The sequence below is a fragment of the Cydia strobilella genome, chromosome 19, assembly GCF_947568885.1.
Source record: "Cydia strobilella chromosome 19, ilCydStro3.1, whole genome shotgun sequence".
In the NCBI taxonomy this organism is placed as follows: domain Eukaryota; kingdom Metazoa; phylum Arthropoda; class Insecta; order Lepidoptera; family Tortricidae; genus Cydia; species Cydia strobilella.
The window spans coordinates 13,239,754-13,258,742 of NC_086059.1; the positions used below are offsets into that span (position 1 = coordinate 13,239,754).

General features: G+C 38.8%; 1 protein-coding gene across 1 annotated transcript in view; it reads right to left on the minus strand.

Annotated features, from left to right (window-relative positions):
• Positions 1–6,849: 6,849 nt before the first annotated feature.
• Positions 6,850–18,989, minus strand: part of LOC134750375 (uncharacterized) — a 30,575-nt gene continuing 18,435 nt past the window's right edge. Inside the window, exons 16-29 of the mRNA XM_063685536.1 lie at positions 18,345–18,504; positions 17,805–18,013; positions 17,557–17,679; positions 17,309–17,431; positions 17,061–17,183; positions 16,813–16,935; positions 16,565–16,687; positions 16,317–16,439; positions 16,069–16,191; positions 15,838–15,943; positions 15,205–15,437; positions 14,044–14,512; positions 12,948–13,116; positions 6,850–12,435 (exon numbers count right to left, since the gene is read on the minus strand). Of these exons, the coding sequence (XP_063541606.1) occupies positions 12,224–12,435; positions 12,948–13,116; positions 14,044–14,512; positions 15,205–15,437; positions 15,838–15,943; positions 16,069–16,191; positions 16,317–16,439; positions 16,565–16,687; positions 16,813–16,935; positions 17,061–17,183; positions 17,309–17,431; positions 17,557–17,679; positions 17,805–18,013; positions 18,345–18,504 (2,419 nt within the window). The 3' untranslated portion in view covers positions 6,850–12,223. The remainder of the gene's footprint in view (positions 12,436–12,947; positions 13,117–14,043; positions 14,513–15,204; positions 15,438–15,837; positions 15,944–16,068; positions 16,192–16,316; positions 16,440–16,564; positions 16,688–16,812; positions 16,936–17,060; positions 17,184–17,308; positions 17,432–17,556; positions 17,680–17,804; positions 18,014–18,344; positions 18,505–18,989) is intronic.

The window sequence follows — 18,989 nt, forward strand, 5'->3', positions numbered from 1 at the left end:
TTTGGTTTACAATTATGTAGCACATTTTGTAAAATTTGAATGTCAGATAATACAAATGTATCTTATGGACGGTTAGGTACTGTAAAATTGTACACACGTGTGTATACATTAGAGAAGTAAGTTTAGAATGGTCACTCCATAAATGGTTATCCTTACATATTAAAGGGTACATAAAATAAGTTTTTACGAAGCTCGCTTCAAACTTATTGTAAATGGATTGTAATTCATAATTCTTTATTGCAATGGTACAGTCAGCTGCAGAGAAAAGGCCCCCTGCATACAAATTTCTGCAAATTTGTATAGACGTGACATACAGTATATATGTCAATTATAATATACAATGTATCACATGGACCCTGTAAGGGCACAGCATATCAATAGCTTACCATTGTCCATCCATGTATGGAGTGAGAACTTTACTTCTTATTTCCCTACGGTTGTACATAACATGCACAATATGCTGGAGCCATTGTAATGTATATGATTTCCAGATACGACTGTAAGTTACTGATTGCTGCGGCTTTCAGACATTTGTGACATGTACGGCCACCACTAGTTTGATACTGACTTATTCGGTAACGTCTGCGTAACTGACTTTCTATGCATCTCGCTCGTACCGACATATGGGGCATTTTCTATGAAAATGGACCTTATTGTCGACGGCGCTTACGCCGCACAGCGTCGCGCGCCATTGTATTTATATCGGAGCATCGTTAATAATGGCGTAAGCGCCATCGATAATAAGGTCCCATTTTATAGAAAGTACCACATATTAGTGCGAGCGATATATATAGAGATAGAGTTACGCAGACGTTATCGAATATGTCAGTTTGACTGGCAGTCGTGGTAAGGCTAATGAGCCGAAAGCGATACCTACAAGTGCAAAACAGTATATTCTACTTATGGTTTATGCATGCTTTCAGTTTATATGTTATAAATAATTAATGTCATTAATTATGTGTATAATTAACGCTATCTCTACTGAGCTCGTTCACTTACCTGTACTAACAATGGCATTCTGTTAAACAAAAGCCATTATTTCTTTTGTGTGAGCGCGTGGCCTTTGTGCCTGAGGCTCACACACAATGGCCACGTGCTCAGGCACAATGGCCACGCACTCACACAAAAGAAATAATGGCGTTTGTTTAACATAATGCCATTGTTAGTACAGGTAAGTGAACGAGCTCAGTAGAGATAGCGTTAACTACACAAAACGCGATAGTTTAGTGTTATGTATGTTGTAGCTTTTGTTTTTTTATGACGTTACCAAAAACGTTGCATTTACTAGCATTTATTATTTGTAGATAGATAAAATGTAGAGAAATAATATCAAAGATAGCAATAATTTTGTCTCATTTATCTTATTGCACATATCACGCACTGCATGATTATATTATTACATATTTTTAATCGATATCGAATAAGGCAAAATAATTTCAAATATTTTTACTGTTTGTGTTTTTTATTCTTTTTAATATTGCAACGTAATTCAAAATAATTTGGTTTTGTTATTAATTTTTAATGTAATAGATTTGTTCGCGATATTATTAGCCAGCCATATATTCTAATTTTATGTCAATGTTGTAAATACGACTTAAAATTTGCCTATTCGATATCTAAACTGCAATAAATTATCTTTAAGCAGTTTATTGATTCCAAAAATGCGAAAATAAAACAAATCCACAAACCATTACATTAAATACGCATTGTACTAACTGGCCACATTTGTCTCTGCTAAATTAGCAGTGCTAATAACTATATACAATTAAATATACATTTATTAAAACTAGTCACTCGCGAATAAATGGTGCCGGCGTCAGATAGCCAATACGAACGGTTCTAGATAAAGTTCCTCGTTACAGTCGTTACAGAACGAAGCATGTCGGGATATTTTCCACTATAAACCTGAGTGAGCGGTTCTAATATAATATATATTTAATATGTCAGAAGGGCCAATTAGATCCACGCGTTACATCGGGCCCGAAGCGCCCGAGCTAGAGTCGTTTACCGTTTCACGAAATACCAGAACACTATGTGACATGTAAAAACTACTTTGTCTAATTACAGATGTTAAATGTTTCATATTATTGCACTTGAACTACTTTTTCACATTTAAAATATTCATGAAATAAAACTATGAAAACGGATTATATCGCGTATATTGAATTTATAATACATCCCGACGTTTCGAACTCTTTACAGCGTTCGTGGTCAACGGGTGACTGAGGAAAAATTACAAAATGCAAAAATACCCACATACTAAAATAATGAACAATCATAGACTACAAACTTTAAGGCTGGTTGTACATGCAAAATCGGTTCATAAGGCTAGTTATACACTATAATTATTTTTCAAGTAAAGATATATATATACGCGATAAAAAAAAAAAAAGGATCAGCCACATCTTGAAGCGTGCTTCTATAAAAACATATTTCAAGCCAATGAAGAAGATGTCACAATTCCTGAGGCCTGTAAAATGCAATACCCCTCTACAGACTGCAGGAGTGTACAGGCTGGACTGTGAGTGTGGCCTATCATATGTCGGGCAGACGAAACGGAGCATTTCCACTCGGGTGAAGGAACACATAGCTGATGTCAAGCACCGTCGACCTAGGTCTGCTGTCTGTGAGCATGTCATGGATAAAGCCAATCACTCAATCAAGTTTGATAAGCCTCTGGTTCTTGCCAAGGAGAAGCGTTACATACCCAGAATGCTGCGCGAGGCCATTGAGATTAAGAAATATCCAAACTTTAATAGGGAAGATGGCTTTTCTCTACCACCAGCTTGGGATCCTGTAGTCCACCTGATAAAGGAGCAAGCGAGACATAGACTGTGAGACCGTAGTGTTGGATGATGCTGGACATTCTGATGTTTTGAAAAGATGTGTCCCGCCGAGTTTGTTGCCGGTCCCATATTGGGATACCCTCCTACAATTTAGGAGGGAATTAAATCTTCTCGGGTCCGTGGTGTAGGGTTGGAGCCGGCATAGTTTTTTTATCGCGTATATATATATCTTTACTTGAAAAATAATTATAGTGTATAACTAGCCTTATGAACCGATTTTGCATGTACAACCAGCCTTAAAGTTTGTAGTCTATGATTGTTCATTATTTTAGTATGTGGGTATTTTTGCATTTTGTAATTTTTCCTCAGTCACCCGTTGACCACGAACGCTGTAAAGAGTTCGAAACGTCGGGATGTATTATAAATTCAATATACGCGATATAATCCGTTTTCATAGTTTTATTTCATGAGTAACTATCGCGGTAACCGAAGACAATATTATTTAAAATATTGTTGACGATGTGCTGATATTTCGTGAAACGGAAAAATACTCTTGCTCGGGCCCGACATCGGGCCTGGGCTATAACCGCGAAAATCGGTGTTCGCAAATTGCGGGCATTTTTCTCTGTCACTCTAATTACGCCTTCATTGGAGTCATTTGGAGTAAAAGAGAAAGATCGCCGCAATTTGCGAATTTCGGTTTTCGCGGTAGCCCCACTGACATCGGGCCCGTTCGCAAGTGTGGTTGTAATAGGCCCATTAGTCTCAAGGGTGTTTTGTATTTAACAACCAATAAACTACTTAAAGTACTCATATAATGAGTTAAATCTAGTAGTGTTTAAGGAAACTACATGTCTGATACTATGTAAGGTAAGGTCTAATCTAAATTATCGTTTATAGCCTAGGACTAGGATACACGTAGCTCCTATATGATTTTTGATATGTTTTACAAGTTTCAAACGGTACCTATATTAAGAGGCCGGTGTCGATTTTAGTCGCAAAAATGTAAAATTGATAGATTTCGTCGATGAAATTGTACACCTTTTGTTACTAAATTGAAATAACAAGTACTGGTTTCTATTAGCACGTCTTCTTATCTTGCCTTTTATCAGATCAATTTTTCGAAAACAGACTCACTAAATTAGTAATGATTTTTTTTCTGAAGGACGTTTAGGTAAACGCGCGTAAAGCACTGATTTTGTCGCTCTTATTTGTAAATTTCGTAAAGTTTAGACTGCTAAAAATTGTAAATTTGTATTACACATATTCTATACTTGACCTTTATCAGATTACATTTTTATTATATGACAAGGAAATAATAATAGTAAATTTTAATGAAAGTTAAACGAATTCAATTTTCTCCAGAAATTACTTCAAAACAAGTTACAATTTCTCTGGAAATCGACTTAATTTCAACGTAATTTGGATACTTGAACAATCTACAACATTTGCTGAAACTATTCTTATACATCAATTTGTATAATTTACCACCACAATTTTTTTATGAATTTTTAAAAACTTTCCCTTCTCTTCATATATTACCGGTGACGCACGCTCGCGACCTCATTATTAAAAGGCAAGATGAGAAAACGTGCTAATAGAAACCAATACTTGTTATTTAGATATTACGTAACAAAACGTGTATAATTTCAACGACTAAATCTATTAATTTAAAATTTTTGCTCCAAAATCGACTACGGCCTCTTAATTACATTGCATCGCATATGTTTGTGTTATAGTGAAATATATGTGCCATTTTCAACCAAAAGGCCAGCTATTTTCATTTTTATTGTCGCTTGTCAGTAAGGCGCTATTTCCATATAGCTTCAATTAGAAATCAACCTTATCAACAAGCGACAATGTGGTACCTTTTGGTAGAAAACATCACATATTTTTAACCTTACCTTTACCAGACTAAGGGATATATATTTCTTGCATACGGCACTTTTAACATGTGTTCTATTTTCGATGAGTAAGATTGACATTCGATTGTCATTTTGAAAATGTCAGCCTGGTAAAGGGTTAAACGCCACGCCTTTGAACCTTGACGGAATGCAAGAAGGTGAAAGGGTTAGAGTTTCTGAAAAGGGTCGGCAAGGTGCATGTGACACCTCGGAGTTAAAGCGCTCATACAGTATGTATGCTTACATGGACGATTGTTTACAACCATCGAAGTATAAAGTAATTTAAACAAAGCTATAATACAAACATAATGAACATTAAATTTAGACAAAGTATAAAAGTCGAATATTAGCGTAGTTAGAGGACATTGTCCTTAGTATATGTACTAATATTACGCTTATTAACACTTTACACTAAATCATTCGAAACTTTTCAAAATAAGATCGTATTTCGGAAATATTTCTCATTGATTTATTATGTACTAAACTAGAAGACCCTTAAGAGACCCCACACACTAGCGTCGGGAGAGCGTCGCCGTCTGGTCAAATCTATAATGGCTGCTGCTCGACGCAACGTTGGCGCAACTGATCAGCGACACTATTTTCCATAGCACTCACTAGATGGCGATGCTCAAAAGACGCTAGTGAGGGACCCCTCTATAAAAAAGAAAGGCCAAAATATACTAAGTGTTAAGATGGAAAACGCTTTATTGACATACCTCAGTAACAGAATACATAAAGAAAAACAATTGATTAAAGAGGCAGATAACCGGTGGTCTTATCGCTCGCTCTTGGGTAATTGTACTACTAAACGTTAATACATGATACATCAATGTTTTTGCTATTGATATTTGAAATAACTTTAATATCAGCACGTCCAGCACTTTTGTATCTTCTTGCTCTATATATTATGTAGACAGGCTTCTATTTACTATGAATCAATTTTTTTTTCTATAACACAGACCAGTAGAATGAACTATATTTAGATTTGATTGCAAAGTTATTTTTAGAATGCTTTCGAAGTAGTTTTACAAAACTGAACAAAAATCAATTTATTTAAGAGTCAATTTTACACTCATCTACTCCATTTACAGCCTTCTATAACTTGTCATTAATTTAAGGCGAGGCCCTTCATAGACGGTCAATTTTATTGTGCAATGTTGTGCACGTAGGAGCGAGATTTGCAAGTAAAACTAGAAACTTAAAAGGTCCTAGGGACGGACCAAGCTTAAGGCATTCGCAATGACAAAGTTTGCCTATGTCATCATCAGCAACGAAAACGATAGGCGTCGTTTATTTACCATTATTGTGGTTTGAAAAGTGTTTACAATAAATTTGATCGTCTGTAGAGGCCTAATGTTCGAACCTCGATGTCCAAAGAAGACAATATGCACTCTGTATCCTATTTACGCATAGATTTCTAACGAATACTTCAATGATTGTGTTAACACTGTGTTTCTAGTTTAGTTTATAGGTAATTTAGAAGAATAGTTGAGGAGTCCTCTCGGTTGACCCGTTTGTATTTGTTTTTGAATAAAGATATATTTTATGGTTTTTTATTGTATTTATTTATACCTAAATGACTAATTGTCTGGTCTTATAACTTCCATGGCAGTTTGGTTATATCCTCTTAGGGCGGGCCGCAGGTTGAGTTGAGTACCGCTGCTGTAGGTATATATAGTCTGCCCTCCCTCCACTCATTTGTTTTATAATTTGTCCAGTAGTTAAAGCAAAGATAGATATAACTCCGTAATAGATGGAAACAGTCTAAGGAAAAAACGTGCCTCGGAAATCAAGAAAATTGATGGCGCCACTACCTTTGGCCTACTCTCGTATCAATCGTATAGATGGCGTTGACGGTTTCGTTTGTTATTTAACAATTTTAACGCATATCAGTGAAAGAACATGGGTCAAAATAATTAATGCAATAATTGCAAATAAAAAAAAAACATTTATCCATATATAAATACATGTTTTGATAATTTTAGTTTTAATCGTGTGTCGATAGATTGCAGTGAATTTACTGTGGCTTCAAAATATACTATGACAGTACCGCTCTATCCGATTATATCCTCTTTGTTTAAAGCGTATTTTTATATCTCTCTTTGACAAAACCGAGGGTATGTGGAGTGTGAATAAGTAGCAAGAAAACAAAACATCGTTATATAATCCTTTATTGATTTGTACTTAAACGATACTAAATAGTAAATACAATAAAATCTGGAATGCAGGAGACGGAAATACTCGTTGTTACACTGTTAATGTGTTAAAATATTCATAGGAAGTTATTAGTGTACCTAGCTTTCATACAAACAAAAATCTAATATACACCGGACCTAAAATATTAGGCAAGACAGTCACTATCGATCGGCAATACTACCTTTTAAAACAGGTTTTTTTTATGAACAAGTTTCGGAATCAAATCAAATTATTTTATTAAATATTTTGACGTTTTTTTAAGTAGTCACACTATATAAATTATAAACTGTAAAAGATGTCATATATTAAAGAAAAAGTGACGAAGTCCTCCAGTAGTGAAGGCCGGATTCGAACCGGCGTCTTTAGCTTTCGCGGCTAACGCCTAGGCCACCCCGCCACGGCGGTACACGTCACAATTTCTCGACTATATGCCATCTTAGTAATACCAGGCGTCTTAGCTCAAAGACGCCAGTTTGAAACGTCGCGATGTAGCATTAATCCGTTTATATAAATAGTTTTATATCGTTATTATTTTGTTGTTTAGTTTGTATGAAAGCTGGCGCCAACGTAACCTCAACTTTAACGTAACTATGGCCATAAACTAGACACCTATAATACTCGTTATTGCAACATTTTACAAACAAAATGTATCACAGATAAAATATACGTGAGCACTCTACACTAATAAACAGAAACAATGCTTTCATCAAAATTATTTGAAAATAATCAAATTTCCTTCATTCACAAAAAAAAGGTGGTTTTACTAAATGGAACAGGGTATTTTTGTATGATATAGGAAGCAACCGAGCAGACAAATCGCCCTATGGTAAGCAGTTACCGGCGCCCACGGACACCTGCAACACCACGAACTTTTCTTGAAGGTTCAAATTTCGATCAAAGCATTATTAGGAAAAAAATGGCACCCTGTTTCAAAGTAAACTTCAGACTTCAAACATTAAAACTTAGGCTACTAATGTTAATAAATTAATACAGTTAATGTATTGTCATATTCTAATACTAGGTCTAATTACGGTACTAACCGCAACACTTAACTGAGGGCCTAGCCAACATGACAATCGCAGAGAAACGAAACGTTATCTGTCTCTATCACACTGATATGGAAGAGAAATACTTAATAATGTTTTGTTTCGTTTTCTGAACGTTTGTCATCGTGGCTAGGCCCTCTGACCATCTGTGGACTTTATGTCTTTGCAATAAGTTCGATTATCAGTTAACAGTGGGCGATTATGACAGTTTAGACACCATGGTACAGTTTGAACCAATTTTATAGTTTTATAACAAAACTTCCGTGAGACTCAGACATATTAATTATGTATACGAATACGGGTCGCATTGGCTCGTTTTAACATTATATGATATGCCAGTTGGAATTTACAAACCAAATACCACTTACACTCATGGACAAATTTAGAGGAACGCAAAAAAAAGTTTAATTACTAATTTTGAAATTACTTTAGGTGTTGTAATCCAGTAAATAAACCTTTTTTTTTGGTTCCTCTAAATTTGTCCTTGAGTATATATATACCTATGTATAAAATTTAAAGAACAAGTGATGGATCAAGAGCTTGAATAGTTCCGGCAAATAATGTATCTCTTTGTGTCATTTTTTTAAAAATATTCCCACCTTGTTGTATTCCTTTGATGACAAGAATATATACTTATATAGGTATATATGTTATATAGAGATGTGTACAAGAGTATTTTTCGAGATTTTCCAAGGTATTAAACATTCAAGTATAGCCACTACTGTAGGAAGTTTCAATTTAACACACAATGATAAAATTCAAAAATCAACAGGTAAAATAATGTCAAAATTAATAAACTTGAATGACAAGCTACTTATTTGAGATTCCAAATGCAAAATTATAAATACAAGTAACTATTGGAATATTTGGAATACGTAATGAGATTCAATTTATCAGATATATTCAATACTATTCGGTATAAATATAACATGGCACTCAGTGTAAATATTTGTCGAAGCCAACACATAAAAACACATACAAATATTATTGCAAGTCTGCACCTAATTGTATAATATTGAATATCTAGTATAAAAAGCTATTAAGGCATTATATAATATTGCTCTAAAAGTTGGACAGAAGAATATTAATAAAATGCTATTAATTAATAGATAATAGAGACGAATACGACGTGTATATTTTAGGACTTATAAATCGCAATAAAAATGTAGTAATCTCCAAAAAATCATATACATTTAATATAAGTACAGTAACATAATTTCGTGGACCAAATTTTTACGTCCACAATGCGTAGATTATTTTTGTATGTCATTATTATTTATTATAGTTTAACTACGTATCTGCCTTAAAATGGGTCAAGTAAAGTAAACGACCACCCGCCTTCCGACTCCGGCCTTCACCACTGGAGGGCTTCGTCACTTTTTCTTTAATATATGACATCTATTACAGTGTATATACAGGTTATAAAGTAAACGACTTAAAAAATCGCCGAATAACTACATCGCGTATAACATCTTTTAACACTATGTTACAATACGATAGAACATTGGTATAAAACCTAACTCGTGTATAATGTGTATACGACAAGCAAACGCTACAGAATGCCCTCATCTGGGTTCTATTTTTGTATTTTTTATTATTTTTTGTTGTAATACTTAGGTCAATCAGATGCAATAACTCTCGTCTCTTTCGCTCGAGCCAGATAAACTGAAATGAGCTATAGAAAGATTTGATATTATTATACAAGTATCAAACCACGCTCACTTGCATATTATAATAACTAACGAAGCGTACAAACAATTGACCGCATTCATTTACGTAGTGTCAAACATCTAACGATAACATACAGTACCGGCCAATAATATATCGCCTTTGAGTGTTTTTGTATAAGCTTGTATCAAAGATAGATATAACTCCGTAATAGATGGATACAGTCTAAGGAAAAAACGTGCCTCGAAAATCAAGGAAATTTGATTCTCGTTCAGAGGGCACTACTAGTTTTGGCCTACAGTAGTATAGATGGCGTTGACGGTTTTGTTTGTTATTTAACAATTTTAACGCATATCAGTGAAAGAACATGGGTCAAAATCATATAAAAATAATTATTAATAAAAAAAAAAACATTTATCCATATTTAAATACATTTTATCGTATTTTTATAAATCTTCATTTTTAGTTTTAAAGTGTGTCGATAGATGGCAGTAAATTTACTGTGGTTACAAAATTTACTATGACAGTACCGCTCTATCTTATTATATCCTCTTTGCTTGTATAGAGTAAACAATATCTTAGGTTAGTTTGTAGATTGCATATTTTACTACTCATTTTATACAAATATATGAAGAATACTGCAATGAAATACTGTGAATTACAATAGGAGACTCAGCATATTACTAAAAATCTGTACAAAAAAATTGAAGTAGACAATACATTTAAAAAAACCATAACATGAGACCATTTTTCTCATCGCCCGTACCCCCGTAAGGAGTACTACTAGACTTCCTAAAGCAGTGAGGTGGAAGTCACTCACAAATATATAAAAAAGTTATACTGTAAAAACATGGAGGTGATATATTATTGGCCGGTACTGTACATGTGTACATTATCACAATTACGAATAAACTGCATCAAAATTTGACGTATAAATTCTAGAAAATCGGCTTAGCCGCAGTTAAAACAGGACATTAGCACTAGGGAATGTAAACCGGTTTTAATTTGTATGAAATGTCGGTTTAGATATAATTAAAAACCGGTTTACATTCCCTGATTAGCACATAAAACAACCGTCCTTTTCACACTTTAATGTTAGAGTAGGACGAATGCTTTATAGTGTGCAGTTGTCCAAAGTATATTTTCCTATAAACGTGTAATATATTTGATTATGGGTGCTCTTATAACTACACAACTTGATATATTATTGTATAGACGATGGTACGCATTTTATGCTTTATATTTAACATGATTTTGTAGAAACACCCTGATATACGCTATACGTATATACGCAAAAGCTTTAATACAAACGTTCTATCTCGATTACGTAGAAGCACAAACCACAATAATATAATTACTCGTATCATATATATGCCGCGAATTGGCAAGTATACTGGGAATGGTCCAAAAGGCGGGAAATCCTAAAATTGTAATTGTCTTTAGTGTTGTATTAATACACGTCATTCATGGCTTTATTGTTTCTATCATTATAACATTACATATGGTGCTACTTTACCGCACTAGTGCGATAATTAGCACTTTACGTAACTATGCCAAAAAAATTAAATGGCCATATGTACTGTAAAACGTTGTACGATACATGTGCGAATAGGTATTTCGCAAATCGTGTCCTTCGGTCGTGTTTTAATTTATCGCCACTCGTTGCGAATGTCCTATTTTTCGCACTTGTATCGTAATGTACTATTAATAGCGTATCTTATCCTTCCTTTCATATCTTCCTTATCTTCTTTCTTATCTTTCCTTTCTTTCATATCTTTTCCTTGTAACATGTGTTCATCGACTGCAGTTGTTTCTGTATTTCAAAATTAGTTTGTGTTTGGTTCTATTTGATTTTCACCCTTAACACACACAAATAATGTAAATATTTTAAAACAATGACATGCTACGACGCTTTTTAATAATGGCTTAATGTTTATTATAGTCGTTCGATTTGTAGCTGGCCCCGGCTAATCCTTTGTCTATTGTTAAGTAAAACGGGTCGTATAATTCTAATACACGGTGGAGGCGGATCTGCGCGAACTTCGAGTAATCAATTGGCGAGCGGTCGCACAGGACCGAGAAAAGTGGCGCTGTGTTGTGTCGGAGGCAAAGTCTCATTTTGGGTCGCTGAGCCGACGGGGTAAGTAAGTAAGTAGTATAAATTCTTATTGGCACCTGAGCGCGGGCTAGTCCAACGCTAAAAAAAACCAATGTAAGTGTGCTCTCCGATAACGCACCTTTGTTACGCATCTCGACAACACATTTTAGACTGGTTATGTAGCGTTCCACTCGCCCGCACTCAATAACCGTAGAGGGAACACACACACACTCGAAAAATATTTGTCAATGAGTTCATGTTGAATCTTATTCTAATTACTATAGAGTCGTAATTCAAAAACGGAATAAAGCTACCCAAGCTTTTTTATGCAGGTAAGTAGCACGTGCGGTTTTTACTTAACAATAGACAAAGGATTAGCCGTTCGGGGCCAGCTACAAATCGAACGACTATACAACATGGTATAATCAAATGTATTAAAACGTTCATTCAAAGTTTATAATATCGACTTTACCTTCATTGTGTTAAGGTTGAAAATCAAATAATAAAAAATCTACTGTACCCTGTCTAAATGACCCGTTCGACCGGCGAACTATCCTCTCTCTTCTTCTCGAATTCCTTCTTGCTGTTGATCTTGAGGTTGGCGAGGCTGACGTAGTTGCTTCTAGAGATTCCTTCTCGCCTCTTCTCGGGTTTATCTACTTCTAGAGGCACGTTGGTGGTTGGTGAGCAGCGGATTAGAGGCTTGGCGGGGGCTTTGATCCTGTTCCTTCCCAGTTCTGTAAGAAATTAATTTATTTTAATTTAAAATTATAGGTGTACATAACAAATTATGAAGCAGATTGTATTTTGCCCCACCCACTCTTGTGAGGGATACATAACGGCTTCGAAACTTAAATCTCGATCTAATCCGTATAAAAGATATTGTTCTGTTTACGGATCTCTGAATAAATGGAAGAACAAGGAAGCAGAAATGACATTTTTTTAAATTCCGGACGATATTGAAAGGTGTGGCACTCTGTGGTACTTCCGTGAGAATAAGACATACTATCTCCGGATAAAAAAATTATGTTTACAGAATCAACGTTTGTAATTCCTACATATTTATCTTAAAAATAATAAATCAGTAGGTATAGGTACAAAAACTTGTGGCGTGACAACCCCCCGTCGTCACACCAGGAGTGTGGGGTTAGCCAAATGTGACCAGGTGCCAAGGAGGGGGAGGGGAGGGGTAAAAAAACCTTCAAATTGGTGTGATGTAATTAATGGATGACCTTTGGATTGACCTTACCTATGAACTTGTCGTCCCTGGGCTTGCGGTCGCGGCAGCTGAAGCGTCCGTCCGCGAAGGCGGGGCGCTCGCGCTCGGAGACGGCGTGGCGCCGGAATATCGGCGTCATCGGCTTGCCCAGGCTCGCCAACTTCAGGTCGCTTTTCAGTATGTGGTTCTCCTTTTTGTCCTAGAAAACAAAACAATAAATAAATATTATTCTTACACAGATGACTAAGTCCCACGGTAAGCCCAAGGAGGCTTGTGTTATGGGTATTCAGACAACGATATATATAATATATAAGTACTTAAATACATAGAAAACACCCATGACTCAGGAACAAATATCTGTGCTCATCACACAAATAAATGCCCTTACCGGGATTCGAACCCAGGACCGTCGGCTTCACAGGCAGGGTCACTACCCACTAGGCCAGACCGGTCGTCAAAATAGTAGGAGACAATATTATATAAACACAAATCTATATTAGATTTACGAATTTTTTCTTTTAATTGATGAATAAAAATAAACTGTATATTTCTGATGCGGTTAGAGTAACTGCATGGATGGGTATTTCAACAGGTCACAAATTTGAAACTCGTTAAAAGCAAATTTTCCGTTAACTGAAATAATTATAAAATTTTCTCTTAACTGAAAAATAATAAAATTTTCCCTTAACTGAAAAAATACTCAAATTTTCCCTTAACTGAAAAAGAATTATCATATTTTCCCTAACCTAATTTTTTTTTTATATTTTCCCTTAACTGAAATAATCATAAAATTTCCCTTAACTGAAAAAATAACAAAATTTTCACTTAACTGAAAAACTACTCAATTTTTTTCTTAACTGAAAAGAGAATCAAATTTTTCCTTGACTGAAAAAAATTATCATTTATTCCCTTAACTGAAAAATAATCAAATTTTCCCTTAACTGAAATTCAGCTCTTGCCTAAAGATGGAATCCCATCTGTCGAATTTCTTGGTCCAATGTGTATTTGCGTCTCACATTTTGTTTAATGCACGTCGGACCAAGAAATTGGAAGGTGGAATACCACCCTAAGACTTGTTTACGTAAAAATCAACTAACATTTTATGAAGATGTAGACAATTCCTCACCTTGGTATCCTCAACGGGCCGTACTCGATGCCCTCTATACAAGTTGCTCGGCGACGCGGGCCGCTGTATAAAGAACTTGCTCCGACTCTTTTCCTCTTTATCATCCATCTCTGTCTTACTCCGCACCACCTCCGCCGTGTTCGGTTTGAAGAGTCTACTAAATTTAGGCGAGAGTAAGGTTTTAGTAAAAAATCCAGTTTTTTCCACAGGTTTCGCTTCTTTTTGAATGTTTTTAACAGCTACAGCCATAACAGGACTTTTATTCAAATAGTCTATATTAAATCTCCTACACTCTACTTCAGGTATTTTCCTCTCGTCTGGGTTCCTCAGGGTAACGTTGGTGACATCATAGCTGTTATTCTTGAGTAGATTCTCGCCTTTTTTCACGATGCCCGACAGGAGGTTTTTGGGTTGGTCGACTTCCATTTTTTCGATCTTTTTGAAGGACGTGCCGACGGTCGAAACGTTTCTGAAAAGATCAATAATTTTAGTAATAAACTATGGAACTGAAATTGTAAGGTAATATTTTGCCAATCGCAAATAAAAACATTTAACATCTCAACTCCCGGCACTTTGATGTGTCAAAAATGTTAAACATGCGTCTTTCAATTTTAATTTTTTTAGGGTTCCGTACTCAAAGGGTAAAAACGGGACCCTGTTACTAAGACTCCGCTGTCTGTCTGTCACCAGGCTGTATCTCAAGAACCGTGATAGCTAGACAGTTGAAATTTTCACAGATGATGTATTTCTGCTGCCCCTATAACAACAAATACTAAAAACAGAATAAAATAAATATTTAAGTGGGACTCCCATACAACAAACGTGATTTTTTGCCGTTTTTTGCGTAATGGTACGGAACCCTTAGTGCGCGAGCCCGACTCGCACTTGGCCGGTTTTTTTTTATGAAATCGCGTGTTCGATATAGCGACAATGCAATACAATACAAATCTTCTTTATTGCTCACCAATATAAAAAGGACATGACATACAAATTAAGCGACGTTCAGGGTCGAGGGATTAAACGATAATTTACTTCAGTGATAAACAACGGTACATTGGAGGTTAATTTAATACGAGACAAAATTCTCGGGGCAGGCTATAGATAAATTTTAGGGATAGATTTATCAGGACACTCGCTTACGATACCTCTTTTTGAAGTTACCTGTGCCAATCCGTAATATCTTCAAGATCGTCATCGGAAGAATCAGAGTCGTCATCATTGAGCGGGCTGTCGTCCTGGCACCGGTCCGGGATGCTGTGGTGGCGGCAGAAGGGCGCGGGTGCGTCGCGCTTGGCGCGGGTCTCCAGGCCCTCGACGGACTGGTTGCGGAGGAAGGCCGGCATGCTGGGGGAGTCGCTGGGCCGCGGGTCCAGCCACGCGGAGATGTCGTCCACCTGACACGAACGATATTATATGTGCCATTTTCAATCAAAACGGTACTTATTGTCGGTTGCCAATAAGGCGCTATTTCCATACAGCTTCAATTTGAAATCAACCTTATTGACAAGCGACAATGTGGTACCTTTTGGTTGAAAATGTTATATATAAATCCTTTGCTTACTAATATTATGAATGCGAAAGCAACCTGTTACTTCTTCCCGCTTAAATCAGTGAAGAGTGAACCGATTAAGATGAAATTTAGTACGGAAATAAAGTTAGACCAAGATTTTGACAGGACACGCAATGTTGCCAGGTCGCTGTCGCAGTATGTAGCCCGGCGTGTGTAGCGTGTTGTGGCTGCGGCTCAGGTTGGTGACGGTGACCACGTGGTGGTCACTGTTGATGGAGTAATACCTTGGTGATGTCAATGTTGCCAGGTCGCTGTCGCAGTATGTAGCCCGGCGTGTGCAGCGTGTTGTGGCTGCGGCTCAGGTTGGTGACGGTGACCACGTGATGGTCACTGTTGATGGAGTAATACCTTGGTGATGTCAATGTTGCCAGGTCGCTGTCGCAGTATGTAGCCCGGCGTGTGCAGCGTGTTGTGGCTGCGGCTCAGGTTGGTGACGGTGACCACGTGATGGTCACTGTTGATGGAGTAATACCTTGGTGATGTCAATGTTGCCAGGTCGCTGTCGCAGTATGTAGCCCGGCGTGTGCAGCGTGTTGTGGCTGCGGCTCAGGTTGGTGACGGTGACCACGTGATGGTCACTGTTGATGGAGTAATACCTTGGTGATGTCAATGTTGCCAGGTCGCTGTCGCAGTATGTAGCCCGGCGTGTGTAGCGTGTTGTGGCTGCGGCTCAGGTTGGTGACGGTGACCACGTGATGGTCACTGTTGATGAAGTAATACCTTGGTGATGTCAATGTTGCCAGGTCGCTGTCGCAGTATGTAGCCCGGCGTGTGTAGCGTGTTGTGGCTGCGGCTCAGGTTGGTGACGGTGACCACGTGATGGTCACTGTTGATGGAGTAATACCTTGGTGATGTCAATGTTGCCAGGTCGCTGTCGCAGTATGTAGCCCGGCGTGTGTAGCGTGTTGTGGCTGCGGCTCAGGTTGGTGACGGTGACCACGTGATGGTCACTGTTGATGGAGTAATACCTTGGTGATGTCAATGTTGCCAGGTCGCTGTCGCAGTATGTAGCCCGGCGTGGGCAGCGTGTTGTGGCTGCGGCTCAGGTTGGTGACGGTGACCACGTGATGGTCACTGTTGATGGAGTAATACCTTGGTGATGTCAATGTTGCCAGGTCGCTGTCGCAGTATGTAGCCCGGCGTGGGCAGCGTGTTGTGGCTGCGGCTCAGGTTGGTGACGGTGACCACGTGATGGTCACTGTTGATGGAGTAATACCTTGGTGATGTCAATGTTGCCAGGTCGCTGTCGCAGTATGTAGCCCGGCGTGTGCAGCGTGTTGTGGCTGCGGCTCAGGTTGGTGACGGTGACCACGTGATGGTCACTGTTGATGGAGTAATACCTTGGTGATGTCAATGTTGCCAGGTCGCTGTCGCAGTATGTAGCCCGGCGTGTACAGCGTGTTGTGGCTGCGGCTCAGGTTGGTGACGGTGACCACGTGATGGTCACTGTTGATGGAGTAATACCTTGGTGATGTCAATGTTGCCAGGTCGCTGTCGCAGTATGTAGCCCGGCGTGTGTAGCGTGTTGTGGCTGCGGCTCAGGTTGGTGACGGTGACCACGTGATGGTCACTGTTGATGGAGTAATACCTTGGTGATGTCAATGTTGCCAGGTCGCTGTCGCAGTATGTAGCCCGGCGTGTGTAGCGTGTTGTGGCTGCGGCTCAGGTTGGTGACGGTGACCACGTGATGGTCACTGTTGATGGAGTAATACCTTGGTGATGTCAATGTTGCCAGGTCGCTGTCGCAGTATGTAGCCCGGCGTGTGTAGCGTGTTGTGGCTGCGGCTCAGGTTGGTGACGGTGACCACGTGATGGTCACTGTTGATGGAGTAATACCTTAGTGATGTCAATGTTGCCAGGTCGCTGTCGCAGTATGTAGCCCGGCGTGTGCAGCGTGTTGTGGCTGCGGCTCAGGTTGGTGACGGTGACCACGTGATGGTCACTGTTGATGGAGTAATACCTTGGTGATGTCAATGTTGCCAGGTCGCTGTCGCAGTATGTAGCCCGGCGTGTGTAGCGTGTTGTGGCTGCGGCTCAGGTTGGTGACGGTGACCACGTGATGGTCACTGTTGATGGAGTAATACCTTGGTGATGTCAATGTTGCCAGGTCGCTGTCGCAGTATGTAGCCCGGCGTGTGTAGCGTGTTGTGGCTGCGGCTCAGGTTGGTGACGGTGACCACGTGATGGTCACTGTTGATGGAGTAATACCTTGGTGATGTCAATGTTGCCAGGTCGCTGTCGCAGTATGTAGCCCGGCGTGTGTAGCGTGTTGTGGCTGCGGCTCAGGTTGGTGACGGTGACCACCCGCGGCGGCGCGCCGATGTGCGACGCGGACACGCACTTGCCCAGCGCACGGCCGGTGTTTGAGGGGGTCGCCGTGATGGTCACCGTCGATGGGGACTGGTAAAAAAATCTATATTAGCCCGTAATTCTTAGAATCGTTTCTATAGTCGAAGTAACGTAAGAACGTAACCTAACTGGCAATTTAAGTATATAGCTTTATCTCAGGTTGGCATTCCATCTGTCCAATTTCTCGGTCCCATGTGCACTGCGGCTCACTCCCTCACTAAACAAAATGTGAGACACAAATACACATCGGACAAAGAAATCGGACAGGTGGAAAGCGACCCTAAAACAGTGAGAAGGGGGTGGAAATATCCTGAATGGCTCCATGAAAAGTGGTTATATGGCTGTGCCTACGTTGTTTGCTCGGTTTAGAGACAGGGCTCACCTTGAGCACCTCCAGCAGCCCCCGCAGCTCCCCGCCGGGCGCGGGCGCTCCGCCCGCCGCGTACTGCGCCACGTCGGCGAGCAGGCGCGCCTGCGCAGCCGACTTGCCCATGTGCATCAGCAGCGTCTCTAACCATATCTCGATCACTTCGAAGGTGGGCCTGCAACACATCAATATGGGTCGTAAAAACAGATTTCAAATTCGATTTTTCTACTCGTCGACTATGATCTGTGTATTACAACTTCATATACAACACTACTACCTTACTTTTTTCAACGTTGGATAGTCTATGGCACTTCCGACTCGGGCATTAAGAATTTTATCGATACGGTTTAGTCAATTATAAAAAATTTGAAAATAGAACTTCATACATTTCGATAAAATATTTCTTGTTTAAGGAGACTCGATTCAATGCAAATTAGCCTACTTAAACACGCTGCTGCGTCGCATCTGCTTTGTGATTGATTGGCCAACAAATACATTTTATTTTATGTTGTAGTAGGAACAATTGCTTCATAACTCAGAAACGCGCATGTGACACCCTTCATATAGTAACATCCATACCCTACGAAAACCGCTTAGCGTTGCTTGTTAGTCTCTATAGGCTACGGTGGCCAAAATCGAGAAAAAAACTGTCTTAAAATT